We start from the raw sequence: 20861 nt of genomic DNA, 5'->3' as shown, positions 1-20861 counted from the left end.
GCCCCCCGCCCCCCCGGCCCAGTCCGCCCCTGGTAAAATCCATGTTGCCACTTGGCACAGGACAAAGCAAAAGCCTTACTTTAATGCCCCCGTCTCCAGCAGTCCATTGTCACTTTTCCTGCATTCCCTGCCACTCATTTTAGCTGGAAGAAGCAGGAAAACCCCTACAGGTCTATTCACTAAAGGGAGAAGAGTTAGGAGAAGGTAGGAGAAGTAAACAATCTAGGACAACATAGCTGATTTGGAAAAATCCTCCAATTAAGCTCACTTTTCAGTTCAGCTATGTTGGCTTAGATTGTTCAATTCTCCTGCTTTCTTCAAGCTCTTCACACTTTATTAAATAGATCTGCTACTTTATAAGCTCCATGCCAGTCAAGCCATAGACTACATGGGTCTGTGGATCCTTATCATGTGACAGCTTTGGTGCTTGGTGACTGACCTTGCGCTTTTCACGTGGAAGGCATAACATGCCCCTCCATGCCTGGAGGTATTTTCTTCACTCCTGGCAACTGAACGGAGCATGGGGAAGCAAAAGAAAAGTGAGCACGTGGAGGACGAGATTACATGGAACCTGTTGGTCAGAGAGGGCTTGGTTCAAAGCTCATTTACTGCTTGCATTCAAAAAGGAGCGCTGCACACCTCAGACAAAACCATAAAAAACGTTATTCAGCTCTTGCAGCTCCAACAGCTTGAATGTCGTCCCCACCTCCAAATTGCCTGCCTCCAAACTGCCCACCTCTGATGCATTTCACCCTAACAGGTTTTGTCGTAGATGGTACTAAAACTCATGGAAGTTTGTGATCTCTACAATGAAGCCCGCAAGGGTGAAACAGCGGTGGGCAGTTTGCAGATGGGGACAACATTCAAGCTGATGGAGTTGCAGCAGTGCTTCTTTTAAAGTGGCACTTTCTTTTGAGTGCAAGCAGTAAATAGGCTTTGAACCAAGCCCTCAATTTTTTCTTCTGCTACCCATGCTCACCTTTCCTTTGCTTCCTCATGCTCTGTTCATATAGTTACATGGAGCATGGATGAGCTCCCAAGTCAGCTCCTATAGTGCACGCAGGCGGTGGGGCTTTGGATGGTGTGGATCGGTGATATATCCTGTTTGTCTGATTTATTACTTGTTATAAATATGTACATACTTACTGTATATGTCCATTGCCTGACCACACGTTCACTCCATTACAATAAAACCTGCATCCTTTGTGTAATAAATCTACAGGTATCCATCATTACAGGTACAGGAAAAACATTTACCTTTCTATACCCATGTTTGATCTAACAAATTCCAAGATGTAATTACACAAATGGTAGATAACTAGGGCGGCAAACAACTAATCGATTATTCAATAATGAGAATAGTTGTCAAATAGATTAGTTGGTTGGATCCCCTAGCTCTCTCCTCCATGCTGGGAGGAGGGCACAGTAAGCAGTGGGTGGGTGCAATAGCTAGCCTGCTACTGGCTATTGCAATTTGAAATGGCCAATAGTAGGCTGGCTATTGCACCAGCCCAGTGTATTTACATTCAGCAGCCATCTGCAGAATCTTGCCACTGGCAACTGTCATTCCCTGGTTGAAGCTATCCAAGCGCCATCTGCTTACAATACACTTATTTAAAAATATTTTAAAAGGGAAAAAAGTAATTTTCGGTTTCGGCCTGACAAATTCTGGTGCGTTGCAGTACCATTCATTTAAATGGCACCCTAAACATGCCTCCCACCCACAGTGTGATTGCCCGCACTGGAACACACAGCATCGCAATGCCGTGCGTTCCAGTGCAGTGCGATTGCAAAAAATTGTGCATGCAGTTTTATTCTGAAGCAAACTTCATGTTTGTAACACTGCATTTGTATATTTTATTTTAAATTAAGGATGGTATTTATTATTTATTTTATCTGATTAATCGAAGAAAATAATCAGCCAACTAATCGATTATGAAAATAAACCACTCGTTGCAGCCCTATAGATAACATACTATTGATGTATGTCCTGCGTCTGCACAGACAAATATCAGATTGATTTTTAAAGACAATTTTTTCATTAAGTAAAAATCTACTGCAGTAACAAAAGATTAGTTTTTGAATTGTATTGAATTGTACACTGCACACAGTGCTTGCATATCATATATCTTACTTTTTTAATTTCTGCATAACTTTTTTTATTTGTAGTGTATGCTTAAGTTTAATAACAAAAAAAATAAATCAATATCTTGCCCATTTCTTAGATAAGTACTTACACAATATGGTGATAACATGCAGATTGATTTTTCTTTTCGAGCTAACATAATAGGTGTGGACACTTAGAAAACAATATTTCAAGCACTGATATGGCATGTTTGCTTTTACTGCTCATTTAACTGGTGAGATCACCAGAATGCTAATCGCTTTGACCAATTCATAAAGAGTGTGCTGATAATTTAGCACTAATTTGCTGCTAATATGTTTCCTCAACATCCCTGTAGATCAGTATTTGGAATGCCCCTTTAAGACATAAAGAGCCTCATAAAAATGACAAAGAAAATTCCAACAAACGTAACCAAACGTGTCTGCTTTTGATTCTGGCAGTAAGGTCATATTAACGAAGAACTCTGGCAACTTAAAAAAAACTACCCCCGCACTGCAAGGGTTAAAGGGTTATTAAACCCTCACTTTTTTTGCATATATCTACTGAAAGCAAGCAGTAGATATATGCAAAAACTTTTTTTTAAAAACAGGTTTAAACTTACCTGTGTCTTTGCCACGGTCTCCCGTCCGAACATCTGAAGAGTCTCGGGCGGCCACGAAGGATCTTGGGGCGGGCGCATGCGCAGTTCAGATGTTCATCCAGGAGACGAGGAGAGACACAAGGTAAGTCTATGGAGCAGTGTGCACCCACACAGACTCCATGGGACATGAGCGAGGAGAGACCCGGGAGTCAGCGCTGGATCGGAGACCCGCACCAGCGCTGGAGGGACAGCTGAAAAGGACAGTAAGGAAGAAGATGATCAAATAAAGAAGCATCATTTAAGGTAAGTCCTTACACTAACATTGGGTGGGGAAAAAAATAGCCTTTAATGTCACTTGAAATGCTCGTTTTGTCTAGGGGGCTCAAATATAACAGATATACTCACCCAATCCTCGGTCCTGCAGCAGTCGGCACTCACCTCTCACCACCCTCTGTTTGCTCCGGCTGTGGAATGTCCCTCGGCGTCCTCACATCTAATGCAGTTCAATGGATATGTTGTGTAATATCACTAATTGGACTTCCCTCAGGCTTTGTTCACACCGAAAGCGTGTGCGTTCCAGAGCGGTAGCTCACTGAGAAACTTCCCCTTGCATTTCGGGGAGGGAGGGGACATGGCGGTGCATTGTATTCAATGGATACGCCCCCCTGCCCGCAGTGCGATCGGACGCCTGGCAAAACTTTGCCAGCGTTCCGTTCCACTGCAAACGCAAAAAATAGGCTTGCCCTATTTTTTGTGTTTGCAGTGGAACGGAATGCTGGCAAAGTTTTGCCCCGTGTTCGATCCCACTGCAGGTGGGGGGGCGTGGAAGCGGTGCCATTGAATACAATGCACCCCCATGCCCCCTCCCGCCCCAAACCGCGGGGGGAAGTTTCTCATCGATTGCGGTGCGTTCCAGCAGCTACCGCTCTGGAACACACACGCTTTCAGTGTGAACAAGCCCTCAGTCCATCTTCTGGGTAACTTTTTTGTGTTCTCAATATCATTAGATTGCCATCACTTTCCTTGGGACTCTGTAGGAACAAATAATACACAGGAATGAAAATGCCACAGACTTCATTAAGCTATAATGATTGTTCACCACTAGGGGGCTCCCAGCAAATGTTTGGGCAAATGCAGGTCAATTCTTGGTTCTAAAAACGTACATTTTTATTTTAAAAGAAGGCTTTTAAGTTATTAGAATAATTTGCAGTATTCTCCTATTCTTGTGTAAATTAGGAAAAACATGAATTCTGTTCTTTTAATGGTTTACTGCCAACTAATGCACATTAGTAGTGATTGTCCTGTATTGAAAAAAGTGGTAGATATTCTTGTTTTTTGTCATTGTGACAAAAAAACACAATGGGTCAGATTTTATGGCAGTCTAAAACCTTATTTGTTATCATATAACAGCGTTGTTATTATTATTAATCCACCCAAAACTGATATTTCAGTCTATTGTAGATGCTATACAGTTAAACCACATGACCATTTCTAATACATCTCAAGGACTATGTCAGTGAAATTTAAGGGGGAATTTATCAAAACTGGAGCAGACAGACTCTTGAGTAGTTGCCCATGGCAACCAATCAGCCTCTCCCTTCTGTTTGTTTAGTTAAGATTTGAAAATGAAAGAGTGAAGCTGATTGGTTGCCATGCACGGCTGCTCCAGATTTAGATACATTTCCCCTTTTGCTTTAGAGCAGTGGTTACTCTAATTACAAGGTGTAGGGTACCTCAATTGTGGGCCCTGAGAGCTCCAAAGGGCTGTACATAGTGTACAGTACATGACAGAAGACTGTTGGTGACAGAAGACATGGAAGATGGGTGTTTAGAGACTGAAGACATTACAGGAGATGGTCAGAGACTGCTGACTGCTATATAAGACTGCTACAGATCACCGTCTTTATAGCCTCTGTACAAATGAATGCTTCCACTAGTAGCCATTGAGGTCTATAATGGGTCATACAACCATGTGGCCCTCGGCTGTAGGTTGGGATCCAGGGCTCAGGAGTACTTGGATCTGCACAAATACTCTGGCCATTACAAGTGTGTCCCATGTTCCCTGCTGAATTATGCATTTATATTGCAATACAGGAGGATGAAACAGAAATTACAGACCACACAGAAGGTGTCAGGAACACCCAAAGTATTCAGGTGGGCAGGAAGATGGTTGTTATGGCAGGAAGAGCTCACTGTTGGAGTATCAAAGATTTATAAGAAGGCAAGGAATGAGCCCCCTATGTCCACTTATTACCACAATATATTTTTTAGGTGGACTGACCCTTTAGATACTAGGGTATCACCCTCCAATACCCAGCAAAACCTTTTTTTGTACTTTGAATTCTGAAAATTCTGAAATATGATGGATAGATTTGTTTTTTCTGAAAGTTCAGGGCTATTAATTGTACAATTTTCTGTTAAGGACAGATGTGGAAAGTGCCCTTGTTAGCAAGACCCATGTAACGCTGGCAACGGTCCGAAGCATTAGAAAAATAGTCTTGTTGTCCTCTGTGGATATTGCAAAACAGACAACACATGGCTCAGATGACCAATAAATCATAAGATACGTCTTAAAATCATTTTTCTTCGGGCTGGCAATACATGGTGTTGCTGAGAGTAATGTTTCCTGTTACCTAACTACAGCAATGAGCATTGCTCAGAATATTTTATTATATCCCACACGAGTAATTTGATTTTTTGGGGGGCTTTTTTTATCCTGAATTCTCTTTGTTTATTGTATTATTACAAATCAATTGGAAAAGATGGAGTGCCTAAATTCAGCAGAGAACTAAAAAGGGAACGTGTCTTCAGAAAACATGGAGGCTGCTAATATTATCCTTTCTGTCTTTAAATGCTAGTTGCCTATGGATTATGCTTATCTTCTTTCTTTAATACTGTGAATTATTGAACAAGTATGAAGATCAGGACTTCTGACTTTTCTCTGACTTTCTTGACCAACTCACTGAAGGTCATAGAGTACTGAACTCAAATGGCCCCAAAAAATGCCAAGCAGATAGGATTTTCAGAATGAAATCAGCAATTCAATTTTTCAGTACTGTGAATTATTGGCATAGAACAAGTATGCAGATCAGGACTTCTGACCTTTCTCCGACTTTCTTGACAAACTCACTGAAAGTCATTAACCCCAGATGACCCCCAAAACTGCCAAGCAGATAGGATTTTCAAGAATGAAATCAGCAATTAAATTCTACAATACTGTGAATTATTGTTTTAGAACAAGTATGCAGATCAGGACTTCTGACCTTTCTCCGACTTTCTTGACAAGCTCACTGAAAGCCATTAAACCCAGATGGCCCCAAAGACTGCTAAGATAGGATTTTCAGAAGGAGGTCATCAATTCATAGTTGCATAGTTGATAAAGTTAAAAAAAATACACAGGTCCATGCAGTTCAATCTATGTATGTGTGTAATTTAGAGTCTACACAATGCCCATTGTCCTGTATGCTCCCTGAGGAAGACATCTAAAAGGTTTTTACATTTCTCAACACTCTCAGCTAGTACCATACCTGAGGAAAGAAGTTCCATATTTTCACTGTTCTAAATACAGAACCCCTTCCACAATCTAAGGTTGAACCTGCTTTCTTCCAACCTTAAATTGTGGCCATGTGTCTTCTTCAGGGACCTTAGAGTAAGCATATACAAATTCACCGTTGATATATTTGTACATTGTGATCATATCCCTCTTAAAGGAGAACTATGAGGTGAGTGCTTTTCACTCACCTCATAGTTCTAGCCGACCTGTGACAATGAGACTGTCACAGGTCGGCTCAGTAGATCGGGAGGTGAGCGAACAGATACCGGCGTTCGCTCACCTCTCGATCCTGTCACGGCTCTCTGCCGTGACAGGGGAGGGGCTGGATTCCCCCCTCCCCGCTCCTCCAGCGCTGACTGGTGGAACAGACGTGGGAGGGGCGGATACAGCTGGCTCTGCCTCTAGATAGGCAGAGCAAGCTGTCACTCACGCAGCTGGGCGGATCCAGACATAATTGTCGTGGATCCGCTTCAGCTGCGGCGTCTCACTATACCGCGAGCTATAGCATATACTGAGCTTAGGGTGACGGGAGGACGCTAGTTTGTGTCCTCCCGTTACCCTAAGCAGAACTATGGGGAAAAGCCCTAACCCCATAGTTCTCCTTTAAGCCCTTTTAGAGTGCATACGTGTAATCTATGTAATAAATTCATAAAAATCTATTATTCTGCCCCTCGAGAGATGATGTGGTGCCTGAAAGACACAGAAATTACAAATTTGGTTTACAAGACTTTATGTGCAGAAATATGAAGAAATCCCCTGTGTTGTGCTGAAATAATCCTGCAATATACTGTATATAGAGTATGCATTTTAATATACATTTAAATTTACTGTTGGGGTTAGGTTCAGCTTAAAGATTAAGTGAGGTGGTTTAAAGATTAAAGATTGAGGTGATGTATCCATTCATAAGCAAAGCACAATCTCACTTGAAGGCCTTTTTCACACTTGTGTGTGTTACCCAAATACATGACTAAGCTCCTACTTTATGTGCAATGCAATTCAGTATGAAAGGCACCCCAACACACTGTACAGTACCACCATGTATATACAAAAAGTGGCTCAGGTGCATTTTTTTGTCTGTTGCAGTGCATTGGCAGCCCATTCATAAAGAAGGGGTGCCTTTATGCAGTGCAGATTCATGTGCAATGTATCGTGCATTAACCCATCACTAAAGTACGAATTGGCCAATTTAGGGCTTGTGTAAATGGGCATTTATCTGCTTCTGAATTGCTTTTCTTTCTCATACAAGTCAATGTGAATGCAAAAGTAGCTTGAAGCATCTCAGAAGCAAATTCAGGCTGCCTCACAACGCTCTGAAGTAGCTCAAAGGAGCTCAGAAGGAGCCTGAAGCAAGTCAACAGCAGTTAAAGCAATACAAAGTGATACTGTTGATGAAGTTGAATAACTGGCTTTTGAGTCTGAAGCCCTTGTGCACAAGCCCTTCTCAAGATGATAAAACTTCTTTACAGCCTTTATCTGTTCTGAGTCGATCATGTGACTTTTTGTGATAGGCTATATAACTTTCCATCCAGCATAAATATCGCAGTCATTTGGGTCCCTGATGCTCTGAGGTTTTAAATGTTTCACAACCTGCATTTTTATACATCATATTCTTGTACAAAGTGCTGACTATTTCCTATTATCTGCTGCTTGACGCAATCATAAAACTTCAAGATGGGATCCATCAAAGTGTGTCTAACTTGCAGTGCTCATTAAACATTCCTCTTGTTTATGACCCGCAATATTCCCCCAAATGAGAAGCATTCATATGCATTGGACTGCATTTACTGCATGTTTTATGACAGCTTATTCGTGTTTTATCGCACCATGGCGACTCCCTTCATAATAATCTCGGCCCCAGTAACACAAAAATTCTGTTTTGTAGCTATCAGGTTTGGACGGATGCCTCAGGCTGAGAAGGAGAAGCTCTTGGCTGAGATTTCCAGTGACATCGACCAGCTGAATCCAGAGTGCGCCGATCAACGGGTCCTGGCCAAGCACTTGTATGACTCATATCTCAAGTCCTTCCCTTTAACAAAAGCCAAGGCAAGAGCCATTTTGACAGGAAGGACAACAGACAAATCAGTGAGTGGGCGTTATGTGTGCAAATCATTTACTGAGATTGCATTTAAAACAATTGTACTTACTGCTATTGACTTATATAGATATATAGAAGGTCATCTTTCTTTTGTCTGTATTGTACACATCTTGGCAAGTCCAAATTCATAAAGTCATCAGTGAAGGATGACCATAGAGAGGACGATGTCATGCCAAAAAAACAAAAATAAGTAATAAATTATTGTAATACTCAGTAATAACATCCAGTGTTTAATATTGGCAGTAAGCCTAAGTTTACTTGCCTTAGTACAAAATGTAAGCTGCTGTTTCAACAAAGTTAATTGTCTGACAACTGGAGTTCACTTTAATAATATTCGTACATTAAACAGTCAGACATATAAGCTATAGATGGACCTACGAGGATACATTTTTCTAAGCATACAGACCATATTGATAGTTTTCAGTTTCCACAAATATTAACTCTAGGCTCACTCCAATTGTCAGACAATTTGCTTTGTTAAATCATCAGCTTATATTTTGTACTGTGGCAAGTAAAGAGGCTTTCTGTCAATATTAAAGTGAGCCATTACAATTTACACTGAACCAATAGGGTTTATGTTAGCATTACTAAAATACATTATTTTTGTGAGTCAGTAACCTTTTATCGCTATGGATAGAAAGCGCTTTTTAAGTGTATTTAAAGCCAAGTTATATTTTTAGAGTACGGACGTTTTGAAACCTCTGTCAGGTTTTTCAATGCTGTCTCTGCCCCCGTTGAGGAGATTCACCCTCTCTATTTGTTGGGGTTGCCACAGTCACCAGGACAGAAAGGGATGAAAAATACCCCCCAAAAAATAGCTTTTGAGAGATTTCCACTCACTTCTTGTATTTGCAGGACAGGAGGTGACGGGACATCTTTATGAGAAACAGACAGCAAAAAAAATAGAAATAATAATTTGTCTAATTTCTCTTTAAATATACTTTAAAGTTAAAATAGAACTATGGTTCAATCTTTTATGGCCACAGTTCTCTTCAGGGTCATAGGAGAACATATACTAATGTCCTCCGGACCCAAAACTCAGTATGTAGAGGGCTATTGCCTGCTATATGCTGAGGGAGCAGAGCCGCGCGGCAGCCGAGACAGATCCCGACAATACTGTCGAGATCCACCCATTGGCTGATTGACAGCTGTTCCCGCCCGCTCCCCTCTTCATTCCTCTAGTCAGTGCTGGAGGAACGGAGAGGGGAGGGGAAATCCCTGTGGGTAGCGGTGACTGACAGTCACCGCTCTCTGCAAGGAGAGGATCAGGAAGTCAGTGATCAGCGGTATGTGCTCGCTGACTCCCCAATTAATAGAGCCGACCTGTGACAGCTTTAGTGCCACAGGTCTGATTGAATTCTCCTTTTAAGTAAAATTAATCTAAAAGTTAAAATAAACGTTAAAATAAATCTTTAAATGAAATATCAGGACTGCCATTTATGATCTCCTTCTGAAAACACTAGCCTGGCTATCATGCTGACCCATTGGGGGTGATTTACTAACCTAAACACACGCACTAGGTGCGTGTGATTTTTACACAGCAAAACGTATTTATCAACCAAAAAGTCTCTAAAAGCATATTTCCACTAATGCCATATATGGAAAAATCATGCACATGATGCATATATAATGCTGCTTCACAGTTTAGACAAAAATGGTTAGCTCATGCATTTACATTCCTGCATTCATCAACGCAAGCAACACAACGTAGAGCTAATTTACACAACATCACCTTGCAATTCATGCAGGGCTTTGCACAACACACCTGCTGGGTGTGTACACACTACAAAGGTGTCTAGATTCCACCAATAGATCATGCTGGGAGGGAACACACTACAGAGGTGTATACTTGTTCGTGGCGTGTTTATAAGGTTAGTAAATCAACCCCATTGGCTCTCATACCTTCTCAATCACTGACCAAGTATGCGGATCAGGAAAGGTAGAGAAAAAACAGAATTATCTGCATTGTGGGTTTGTAACTAAAGGTGTTGAAGCCAGATAGTCAGCATGATGGCCATGCTCTGTGACTGACTGTCATACTAGACCTCTTGCTACAAAACCTTGAATTACTGATCAGTTATGCAGATTAGGTCTACTGACTCTTGTTTATCTTCTTGATCTGTTTACTTGTTCTGGGACAGTGAAGTTGATTTACTAAAGGTGAATAGGCAGTCAACTTTGCAAGGGAAATATCCCTTAACTTTGGGAATTAGGTGAAAATTCATTTTGCCACCCAATCATGTGTACGGGAAAATAATGAAAATTCCCTTGCAGAGTGAATAGCCCATTTACCTTTAGTAAAACAACCCCAAAACTGAAAGCAGAACTTTGGGGAAAGCTATTATTAACCCTTGCAGTGGGTCTGCCTCCGCACGGCAAGGGTTAAATATAGGGGAAGAGGGAGAAGTCAATCTTCACTCACAGATAGGATGTTTTGGTCTAGGGAGGACAATAACAAAGATATACTCTTGGAGCTGGCCTGCTCTGACAGAGTTCCCTCTAGCCTTTCTCCTCCTCCACTGCAGCGATGGTATGGTGTGTATAGAAGATGATGATTTACGGGACCTTAGACCACATCAGCAGAGGGGGAGAGGGGCTCCAGGGACCAATCTAACAGCCAGCTGGCTCTGAGGATCAAGTCAGTATAACTTTGTTATTTTCCTCCCTAGACACAAACAAGCACTTAACCCTTGTAGTTCTGGGGTAGCCCCACTGCAAGGTTTAATAATAATTTTCCCCAGAGTTCATCCTTAAGCCAATAAGTCAGTATTACATCCAGAAACCTGGCATTTTTTAAGCCCCATATCTCTTTCCTCACAGCTAGTGTAATGCAGTATGGTGCAAATTTAGAGAGTACACATTTTGAGTTTTTATGTATAGCCTACCTGCTAAACAACTGCTGAGATAGGATATTATCCATAGAAGGGGCACATTGTTCTTAGTGAGTCAGCAAACTCATATATATATATATTTACAAGATTATTAAAATATATTTAATAAAAATTTAAAATACTATACACTCCCTTTAAGAAGACAGGACAGTTATTGGCAGTAATAGCGAGGGAAGTTTTATTCCAGCATATGAAGTGTGTGAGTCTATATTGTATTAATATGTACATTAATGGCATGTATCTCTTTCTTCAGCCTGTGGTAATTTATGATATGAATTCTCTGATGATGGGAGAGGATCAGATCAAATGCCAATACTTCCCGTCGCCCTACGTGGAGCAAAACAAGGAGGTTGCCATTCGCATATTTCAGAGGTGTCAGTCTCGTTCTGTGGAAGCTGTGCGGGAGATCACTGAATTTGCCAAAAATATCCCGGGGTTTGTCAGCCTGGACCTGAATGACCAAGTAACTCTCTTGAAGTACGGCGTCCATGAGATCATATTTACAATGCTGGCCTCTCTCATGAATAAAGACGGCGTTCTCATTGCGGATGGACAAGGCTTCATGACCCGGGAGTTTCTCAAGAGCTTGAGAAAACCTTTTTCTGAGTTTATGGAGCCCAAGTTTGAATTTGCTATTAGGTTTAATGCACTAGAACTGGACGACAGCGATCTGGCCATCTTCGTAGCTGTCATCATACTTAGCGGAGGTAAGATGTGTACTGTGTGTAATACCAAATTATTTGTATTATTCATGAAGAAGAAAAAAACTGTTTAATTCATCTGTTTGTCACATGGCTGTATTAAAATGATCAAGTTATGTGATAACAGAAAAATATTTGAAAGGGGTTTCCATTGAAAACAGAAATCACCCATCTACTTCAGTAAGTCAGTATATAGGGTAGGGATCTAAATGCAGTAACCCAAGTAAATGCATCAATCAAGTAATTTTAGTTTTACTGTAGTAGGGCAGTTATGAAATGCTTGACAACTGTTGCTATGGGTTACTACACTTTACATATCATCATTGCTCTGTTTATACTGAAATATAAAGTAGAGCGACCTATAGTAAAAAGTGATCTCTACCCAGAGTATCGTAATAGGCAACAACATGACCATTTACCCTCTTTTTCTGCATTTAGGACCCTATTAGGGTGACTAGATAATACTAGTGTTATATTGAAGGAACTGAAAATGGGAGGATTCATCTGTTTTCTACTCAGGTGTCAGATTTGAGAATTTAATTTTAGTACAAAAAAATGATTTTGATGTTAATAAACATTAAGTGCTTGGGACTCAGGGACATTCCTTATGACATGCCCTAAATTGGACATCAAGTTTGCACCCCTGTTCCTATTTCCTCTCGAGATCTTCTCAATATGATCTAGTTTCAGGCGCCTTCATCTAGGTGCTGTCTGTGATGAGGTTCTTAATTTGTCTATTGCTGATCTTCTTAAAATTCATCATTGACATTAGTAAGTAAGGAGGTTGCCTATATAGGCCCAGAGTATATTCCACGACATATTTTAGGTATGAATTCCAGCTTAGGTGTTTCTTGAACATGGCCAGCGTTGGGACACTGAAGATCTGGAGATCAGGGGAATGCTACAAGGGAATGCTACATCAAATCAGTCCCATCAGTCCCAACATGAAGAAGCAAATGACTCTAAAGTTTCTTCTTAAGAGAGGTCACAGCTCACAAATCAATCCCCATAGTGGGTTGTGAAAGACATTATGGTATAAGCAATCTTGCTGCTTCCTCCTATTCCGTCCTATTCAGTCACCGCTCCCCGCAAGGATTTCCCCCTCCCCTCTCTGGGAATGGGTTTACTGTAACTATGGAGGAGCAACTAAGTCATCCTAGGACAGGAAGTAAGTTAGAAAATACAGAACATATCCTACTCTCCTCATCTCCGTAATGTAGGCAGGATGTTCTGTAGCCCACTTACATGAAATAGGCAGGGCTGACATAACAGCTTGAGAGTGCATAGGAAGTTACAAGCTCACTGGATTTATGGAAGGATTTTTCTGTACCTGCAGAAAATGTAGTTATCTTTAAAAAGAAAACAAATGCAACCAACACATCCTAAAAAATTAATTAAAACTCATCTGCATGTTTGCTAAGGGTTGACAGCCTCAGCAATGACGGCCTCTGTATTTCTCCAATGATGAGTTATTTTTACTGGAATGGATGACAAATTTACCCTTTTTTGTCCTCTGTTATTCACAAATGTAAGCTGATAAAAAAAAAATATAGAATTAATATTTTCTATTTACATGTTCGGTAAGAACTCATTGGGGTTGATTTACTAACCTTATAAACACACCATGAACATGTATACACCTCTGTAGTGTGTTCCCTCCCAGCATGATCTATGGGTGGAATCTAAACACCTTTGTAGTGTGTACACACCCAGCAGGTGTGTTGTGCAAAGCCCTGCATGAATTTGCAAGGTGATGTTGTGTAAATTAGCTCTATGTTGTGTTGCTTGCGTTGATGAATGCAGGAATGTAAATGCATGAGCTAACCATTTTTGTCTAAACTGTGAAGCAGCATTATATATGCATCATGTGCATGATTTTTCCATATATGGCTTTTAGAGACTTTTTGGTTGATAAATACGTTTTGCTGTGTAAAAATCACACGCACCTAGTGCGTGCGTGTGTTTAGGTTAGTAAATCACCCCCATTATGTTGAGCAAGATAAAAGTTTATACATTAACAGAATACATGAAGAGCATACATTTCATAAAATCACATGCACATAGAAGCATGTTTAGCCATTATGAACATGACTATCATGGCACATGAGCAACTTCTCAAATTTCTTACAATATTCGACAAGAAATTACTTGGTTATACAGCCTCTCTCCCCCTTCGCTCCGGCGGCCTAACAACCCATAACTCATCACGTCCAATACAGTGTTTTGGATGCGAGGACGCCTAGGGATATTACACTGCTGGAGTGGAGGAGGAGCAAGGCTGCAGGGACTGGTCTAACAGTCAGCTGGTTCCAAGGTGCAGATGGATATATCTTTGTCATTTTAGCTAACTGGATAAAACGAACACTTAACCCTTGCAGGGGGGTTGGTAGGGGTAGGGTAGCACCACTGCAAGATTTCATATGCCTGGAGTTCTTTAATCGGAAATTGTCAAAAGAACAATTCACAGTCATGTGGATTCATTGGCTTCAATATAAAGGGTGTATTGCAATGAAATCACTTGTTCCAGTGGCAACTGCCAAAGTTGGAAATTCTCCTCTCTTTCCAGATTTCCACTACTTTCTGTTGTGCTCTTGGTACAGGATGTCAAGGAAAATATCTCTATTATGGGGACACAGACAGCTATTCCCCACTCTATTCAGGGCTAAAAAAATCTTTGGCTGGAGTTCCACTTGATTGTTGCTTCATCCCATCCAAACTGGCAAGATCCGCTGACTATCATCTAATCTGTATGGCTTCCTTAAAGTTCTTGATCCATCACAACTGGCAGGATCAGGTGACTATCTTCTAACCTGTATGGCTTCCTTAAAGCGCTTGATCCCATCAAAACTGGCAGGATCAGGTGACTATTATCTAACCTGTATGGCTTCCTTGAAGTGCTTGATCCCATCAAAACTGGCAAGATCAGGTGACTACCATCTAGCCTGTATGGCTTCCTTACAGGAAGAAAAAAAATGTAATACATTGCAGCTTATCAGTCCTTACGATACGATTTCTACATTAGATTCCTTGTCTCTCCTTTATTTATACCTACTACTCCTGATAGAAACATACTTCCTGTACTAGGGTGACAGTGTTTACTCACGGTACTGTATCTATGGAGGAATAGCTTTGCCACCCTAGAACAGAACTACAGAAAACCTCCTTTTCTCATAGCAGGTTCTGTAGTCCACACAGTTAACAGATAACATACACTTGTTTTACATAAACCTTACTGCACACAGATGAAAAGATGTCCTATGTGCTTCCCTTCACTCCCTTGCCTGCTCTCCCTGTTCCTTTAAGTGTTTCTCTAGAACTAGGCAGGACTTTGAGGCACTGTGCTCAGCTACATTCAATTATGTCGAGATTTTATAATAGTTGGCATCAGTGTTAGGCAGAGAAAGTAGATTGGTTAAAGTGTAACCTCCCAGTAAACGTAAGATGAAAGCCATGTCATCTGAGGATATGTTTATGGTGTTGATTTTCTTGTAATTGTAGACCATATAAATGCAGCAGGTTCAAACCAGGTCTAGTGGTAGATTATAGACTCTGCAAGAAATGCCATGTCATGTGCAGTACTATATAATATAATCATGTCTTGCATCGCATAAGTCTTAGGAATGTGTATATTCAAATAGTTAAAGTCTTTAGAATTTAAAGAGAATCTGTAAAAAACGCCATTGTAGATGGGTCCTGCCATTCTGAGACTCCTGAGCTGCTTGCTTCCTTGCAGCATTTTGGCCTGGTGACGAGGCTTGCAGTGATGCTGAATAGTTCCAGCTTTCCTGCCTAAGAATTAGCATTCACTTACAAGTAGGGATAAGCTGCGGGTTCAGTTTGACAAAGCTCAACCCGAATCTAAGATGTTTGCAGTTATCAAACAGCAAACAGGTGAATGATTTACCTATTTGCCTGTCTGCCAACCTGCAAAACCCGTACTAGTCATTGGCTGAGTTGCACAGCATCATGGGTTGCTAGAACGCCGTCGGGCACACCATCACAACCTGCTTGGGGAAGCAAGCATCTTAGCAACCAGTGCTGTTGTGTAGGCCGCTCAACATAATTGGTTGCTAAGATGCTGGATGCTCCACAGCATCATCGATTGTTATGGTGCACTGCCTGCGTCCTATTAACCAATAATGCTGTGCAGTCCAGCCGCTAGCACCCTAGCGACAAGTGACACTGTATGGGTCGCACTGTGTCATTGGTTGCTAAGACATGAGGAGCCCTGGGTTCAGTGTAGTAGGACATTCACTGAACCTGGATTTCTGGCTGGGTTTGGTGAATGTCCAAGTGTACTGAACCCAAGCCAGTTTACTTACCACTGCTCATAAGCCTAAGATTGTCAGCCTTTTTCTTAGTGTTGTTATCATGTCTATATATTATTTTTCTATCGGTTTCTTTGTGATTAATTCACTATTACAGAGTCAAAATTTTATTTTAAACATGCTGATCAAATTTAAAGTAGACTGTGTACCTGATCCAAATTAAAAGAATTACATTGCTGTGCATTGTACCTCCAATTCGATGCAAATCAATCTTTACAAAAAACAAGAAGTTTTTTTGTTTTTTTTGGTTCTGATGTGGGGAAGAGTCAGAACCTCTGTCAGGCAAAGACAAAACATATTTGTTCTAGTTTTGGATTGAGTAAGGAGTGGTCAACCCCCTGTCAGGTTTTTTTTTTTCATCAGTGTTCCTTTGTGGAGATTTAATTGTACGTCCTGTAGTGTAGACCCAACAAGAAGACACAACAAGGAGACGAAATCTCTCTAAAGTGAGGAAAATCCCTTCGTAGATGGTTTTCACCAGAGTAGGTATTACCTTTGCATCAGAAAAGCCAGTACGTCTTATGTTTGCTCTTACATTTGTATGTTGAGGATACAAGACTGACCATTTAAAATCTTATATCCAGATGGCATCATTCTGCCTCTTAGGAGCATTCCAACCATCATGAAAAAAGTAGAGAACTGTAATATTTTTTATGAGTGAACTTCATATTTCTCATAGCATTGTCAAGGGTCTCATGCCAATTACGCAATTAATGCAATCACTTATTCACAGGTCTTGTTCAAGCATATCTAAACCCCTAAAATATAATGTAATATATATCAGCTTATCAGTCCTTTGATTTGGTGACTATATTAGATTTCCTTATCAGACTGGTTATCCCACGATTTACCTGGTTATCCCACATTTCCTGTTGTTGATAACGCGCATTCACTGTACTGTATCAATGAAGGAGGGCGGTTATCAACCGTCTCTTCTATATTTTAAGGCAGGTGTTCTGTAGTCCACATTGATAACTGATAACAGTAAGCAGACGTGGAAAGCAGAGGACATTACAATCTCACAAGATTTTGGGCAGGATCAACAGTTTTTGGGGTGGTTTTTCATTTATCAAATAGATATAACAAACACTATAAATGGTGTATTAAACAGACCAAAGAGAAGTTAATTGTTATGGTTTACATATACTTTAAGTCTTTCATGACTGTTGGTGATGGGAAGACTATTTAACTATGGCCATTAGCAGCCTTTTGCATTAGGGACAAGCACAGTGTGCTCCATTGGTAGTGTTTACTGAACTGAAGAATGTTGAAGATGTTTGCTAGCAGTGACCTCGATGAGTATTAGAACAACCTCATTCCAAATTAGACAGTTAAGAAAAACTCTGTGCCAGGGCAGAAACATGTCATGGGAAAGGGGGCATGACGCAGCACCAAAATGCAGTTGTATTGCGTTATATCAGTTCTGCAAGAACCCATCTATTATTATATCAGTGGCTGATTCATTCTGGTGTTGTGTGAAAGGAGTTGCTTCGACAACTAAACCCAATTTTCTATAAAAATTCTTGATATATTTTAAATGATTCTTCTAATCCTAAGGCAAACAGATGGGGCAAATAAAGGAATGAAAATGTAAACTCTACAGACTTGTATGTAGACACTTTTATTTGTGTACAGTTATACATTGTTTTAATGTCATTCTGTACACACCCTAGTAAAATATCATCTGTTAGGATAAATTTCCAGTAGCAGGCAGCTGTCTTATGGTAAATTAGACATATTACTAGCAGATCCTAAAATTATGGGCATATGAAATTAACAGCTGGGAAGGATGCCATAAATTGCTGTACACTACCTATCGCTGTCTATCCCTACAAAAACTTTTAAAGCAACCTTATACAATTAAGGAGTTGTCATTTTGTGATGCTTGGCATAACAAGGATAGACACATATGAATAGTACAGCAAGCAGGGGCTCTCTCGGGTGCTTGAAATCAGCTCTTGATTATTAGGCTGCTAACACAGTTAAAAGGTCTGATGCCACTGAACTTGGACAGTCTTAAGGTGCCCACACACCCTGTGATAATTGTACGATAATCGCGGGAAATCCCGCGATCGTACGATTATCGTAAGGTGTGTGGAAGGTGTGCGAACATCGTAGGATTTTCGGCTGGTTTGTGGCATGTTCGCAAGATAAAAGCCGCACGGGTCGCACACTGACCGTTCGGCATTGCGGTCATCGGAAGCCCGCCCCTAAGTGGGGCGGGCTTTCGATCATCGCAAGTACGATCTGCCTGTCCAAGATAGGCAGATCGTACGTTTTTTAAATTAACTTACAACTAGGGATGTGGCTTGTGTGGCTCTGCTCCCTCCGATGCCGCCTTGCTTCCTCTAGCGCTGGCATCGCCGATTCTCTCCAAGTTTCCCCTTCTGCCACCACCGGCCCTGGGAAAGGTCACAACTAGGTCTTATTTTCAGGGTAGGTCTTATATTTTAAGAATTCCCAAAAATAGCACTAGGTCTTATTTTTAGGGTAGGTCTTATTTTCGGGGAAACAGGGTACCTGTCCTTCCAAACTCAGCTTCAGCTTACAAGACTCCTGATATTTATCAGCTATCCAACCGGCAGCACAAATCAGAGCGTACTTTGCCTTCCGCTTGTGCCACTGTCTGGAAGCAACCATATGTGTTACACTTTCGGGTCGGCGGATTCGGGTCCCTGAAGATGGCGGACGCGGCACAGTTACTCTTTTTATGTATTGGAGTATTTGCACGAGTACGAGTACTCATGCAAATACTCGGTATCGCCACCGATACCGATGCTTGTATCGGTATCGGTGCATCCCTACTTACAACCATCGCAAGACAAAAGTCTTGCGTTGGTTGTAAGGTGTGTGCCCTCCATTATAACACTGGCTTTTTGCTGAAGAGGCTGGTACATGGTATAATATTTTTAAAGTAGACCTAGACAAAAATAAATAGTCCCTATAAAATACCATATGTTGCTGAAATATCCACTGGTATCCAGCAATCTAGAGATTTCCCCCACAGAAACTTTTTTTCTATTTAGGGGAGAAAATGTATTTTCCCCAGATCTTGAACGTTTTTGCAGTTTACAGATGAGATTTCCCAGGAAGGCACCAGGTGATGTAGCCTTCCCAGGATCTGTGAGGCCAGGACTAGATCACCAGTGTCTCACTCAACTAGGAAGTGAAAAAAAAACCTGTGATTATAAGTAAAAGCAAAAAATATTTGTTTCACAATTAAATGTTAGATGATTTTATATCAGCATGCAGAGATGCATCTGGTGTTATTTTTAGTGGAAGGAGGTAAATGTAAACTTTTCATGATTAAAAAGTTGCTTATTTAGAAAACAAATATGACCCCTTCAGATGTTATATAGGTTTTACACTTTTAGAGAGTTATTCACGAATGAGCCGAAGGATCCAGTCGTAGCTTCAGCTGATCCTTCTACTCACTTCGGTCGCCGGAGCCCTACGGTTCTGTCGGACTATTCACTATTCGTACAGCAGCTGGGTGGCTCAGCCGAGCCAAACCCATATGCTTCGGCTCGGCTGAGCCGTAGTGACAGGCGAATGGAGAGACAGAGGTCGTGTATGAGCTATGACAAATCCAAGGTTAATGCCAGCACTGAGCGTGGTTGAATTAATGAATCCCCTAGATTTTCTTTGTGAGTGCTCCATGTAGCTGGACCTGAAAATAACAGTCCTACCAAAATCACAGCAGCGCTCCCTAGTTTAGGACAGCCCAAAAAGCAGAGGCGCATGGGGAAACCAAACCTACAATACAGACATCTTTCTAATTACTTAATTTGTGTATTTTATATATACCTACAGTCCAGCTATAATTGGGCACGATTTGCAAAGAGATAACATAATAATTGCATTTTGAAGTCATTGTTCTTCAATTTTCTATGTTTTTAGATCGTCCTGGATTGTTGAATGTGAAGCCCATAGAAGATATTCAAGACACTTTGCTACAAGCCCTGGAGCTACAGCTTAAGATGAACCATCCAGACTCTTCTCAGCTCTTTGCTAAACTTCTCCAGAAGATGACAGACCTTAGACAAGTGGTGACAGAGCATGTTCAATTATTGCAGGTTATAAGGAAAACTGAGGCCGAGATGAACCTTCATCCACTCTTGCAAGAAATCTACAAGGATTTGTACTAAATGTATGACAATACCTTCATGACTTCTACGATTTGTAGGCGATCATCGCTCACATCTGCAATAGATCTACAAGTTTGTGTAGATTCTTCACTCACACGTATTCAAGAGCTAAAAGATCTTGTATAAATAAGATTAACGTCTGAAGAGAGCAGCAAAGTCTTCCATGGATTCAACCTTCAAATCTGCCTGAGAAACACATGGACTTGTATTGATCTCTTTCATCTACTGGAGATCTACAATGACTTGTACCAAAGCCACTTCTGCAAGAGACCTTCCAGTACCAGTACTGAACTAACCATTTTCTAATTATGTATTTTTACAATTTGCACTATTTTTATGAGGGAAAACAGTAAAAACATTACTGTGACAAAGCCTTAAAAGACACAAAGCTTTCATATAACTGGTCTATTTTATGCAACTGGTTTATAAAACACATGTAC

At 40.9% G+C, this 20861-nt stretch overlaps 1 protein-coding gene across 2 annotated transcripts in view; it reads left to right on the top strand.

The window, feature by feature from the left end:
• The window catches only part of PPARG (peroxisome proliferator activated receptor gamma), a 52343-nt gene that overhangs the window by 15344 nt on the left and 16138 nt on the right, over positions 1–20861 (top strand). The window contains exons 4-6 of one of the 2 annotated variants that reach the window (XM_018554556.1): positions 8141–8340; positions 11498–11951; positions 20174–20455. In XM_018554556.1, the coding sequence (XP_018410058.1) occupies positions 8141–8340; positions 11498–11951; positions 20174–20421 (902 nt within the window). In that variant the 3' untranslated portion in view covers positions 20422–20455. Of the gene's footprint in view, positions 1–8140; positions 8341–11497; positions 11952–20173; positions 20563–20861 lie in introns of those variants that run through there. The other variant, XM_018554555.1, reaches the window with a different exon arrangement.

Source organism: Nanorana parkeri, unplaced genomic scaffold (assembly GCF_000935625.1).
Source record: "Nanorana parkeri isolate BGI_ZX_2015 unplaced genomic scaffold, ASM93562v1 scaffold164, whole genome shotgun sequence".
Classification (NCBI taxonomy): Eukaryota; Metazoa; Chordata; class Amphibia; order Anura; family Dicroglossidae; genus Nanorana; species Nanorana parkeri.
Note: the sequence above shows the minus strand (reverse complement) of the source record. Positions and strands in the feature narration are given on the sequence as shown.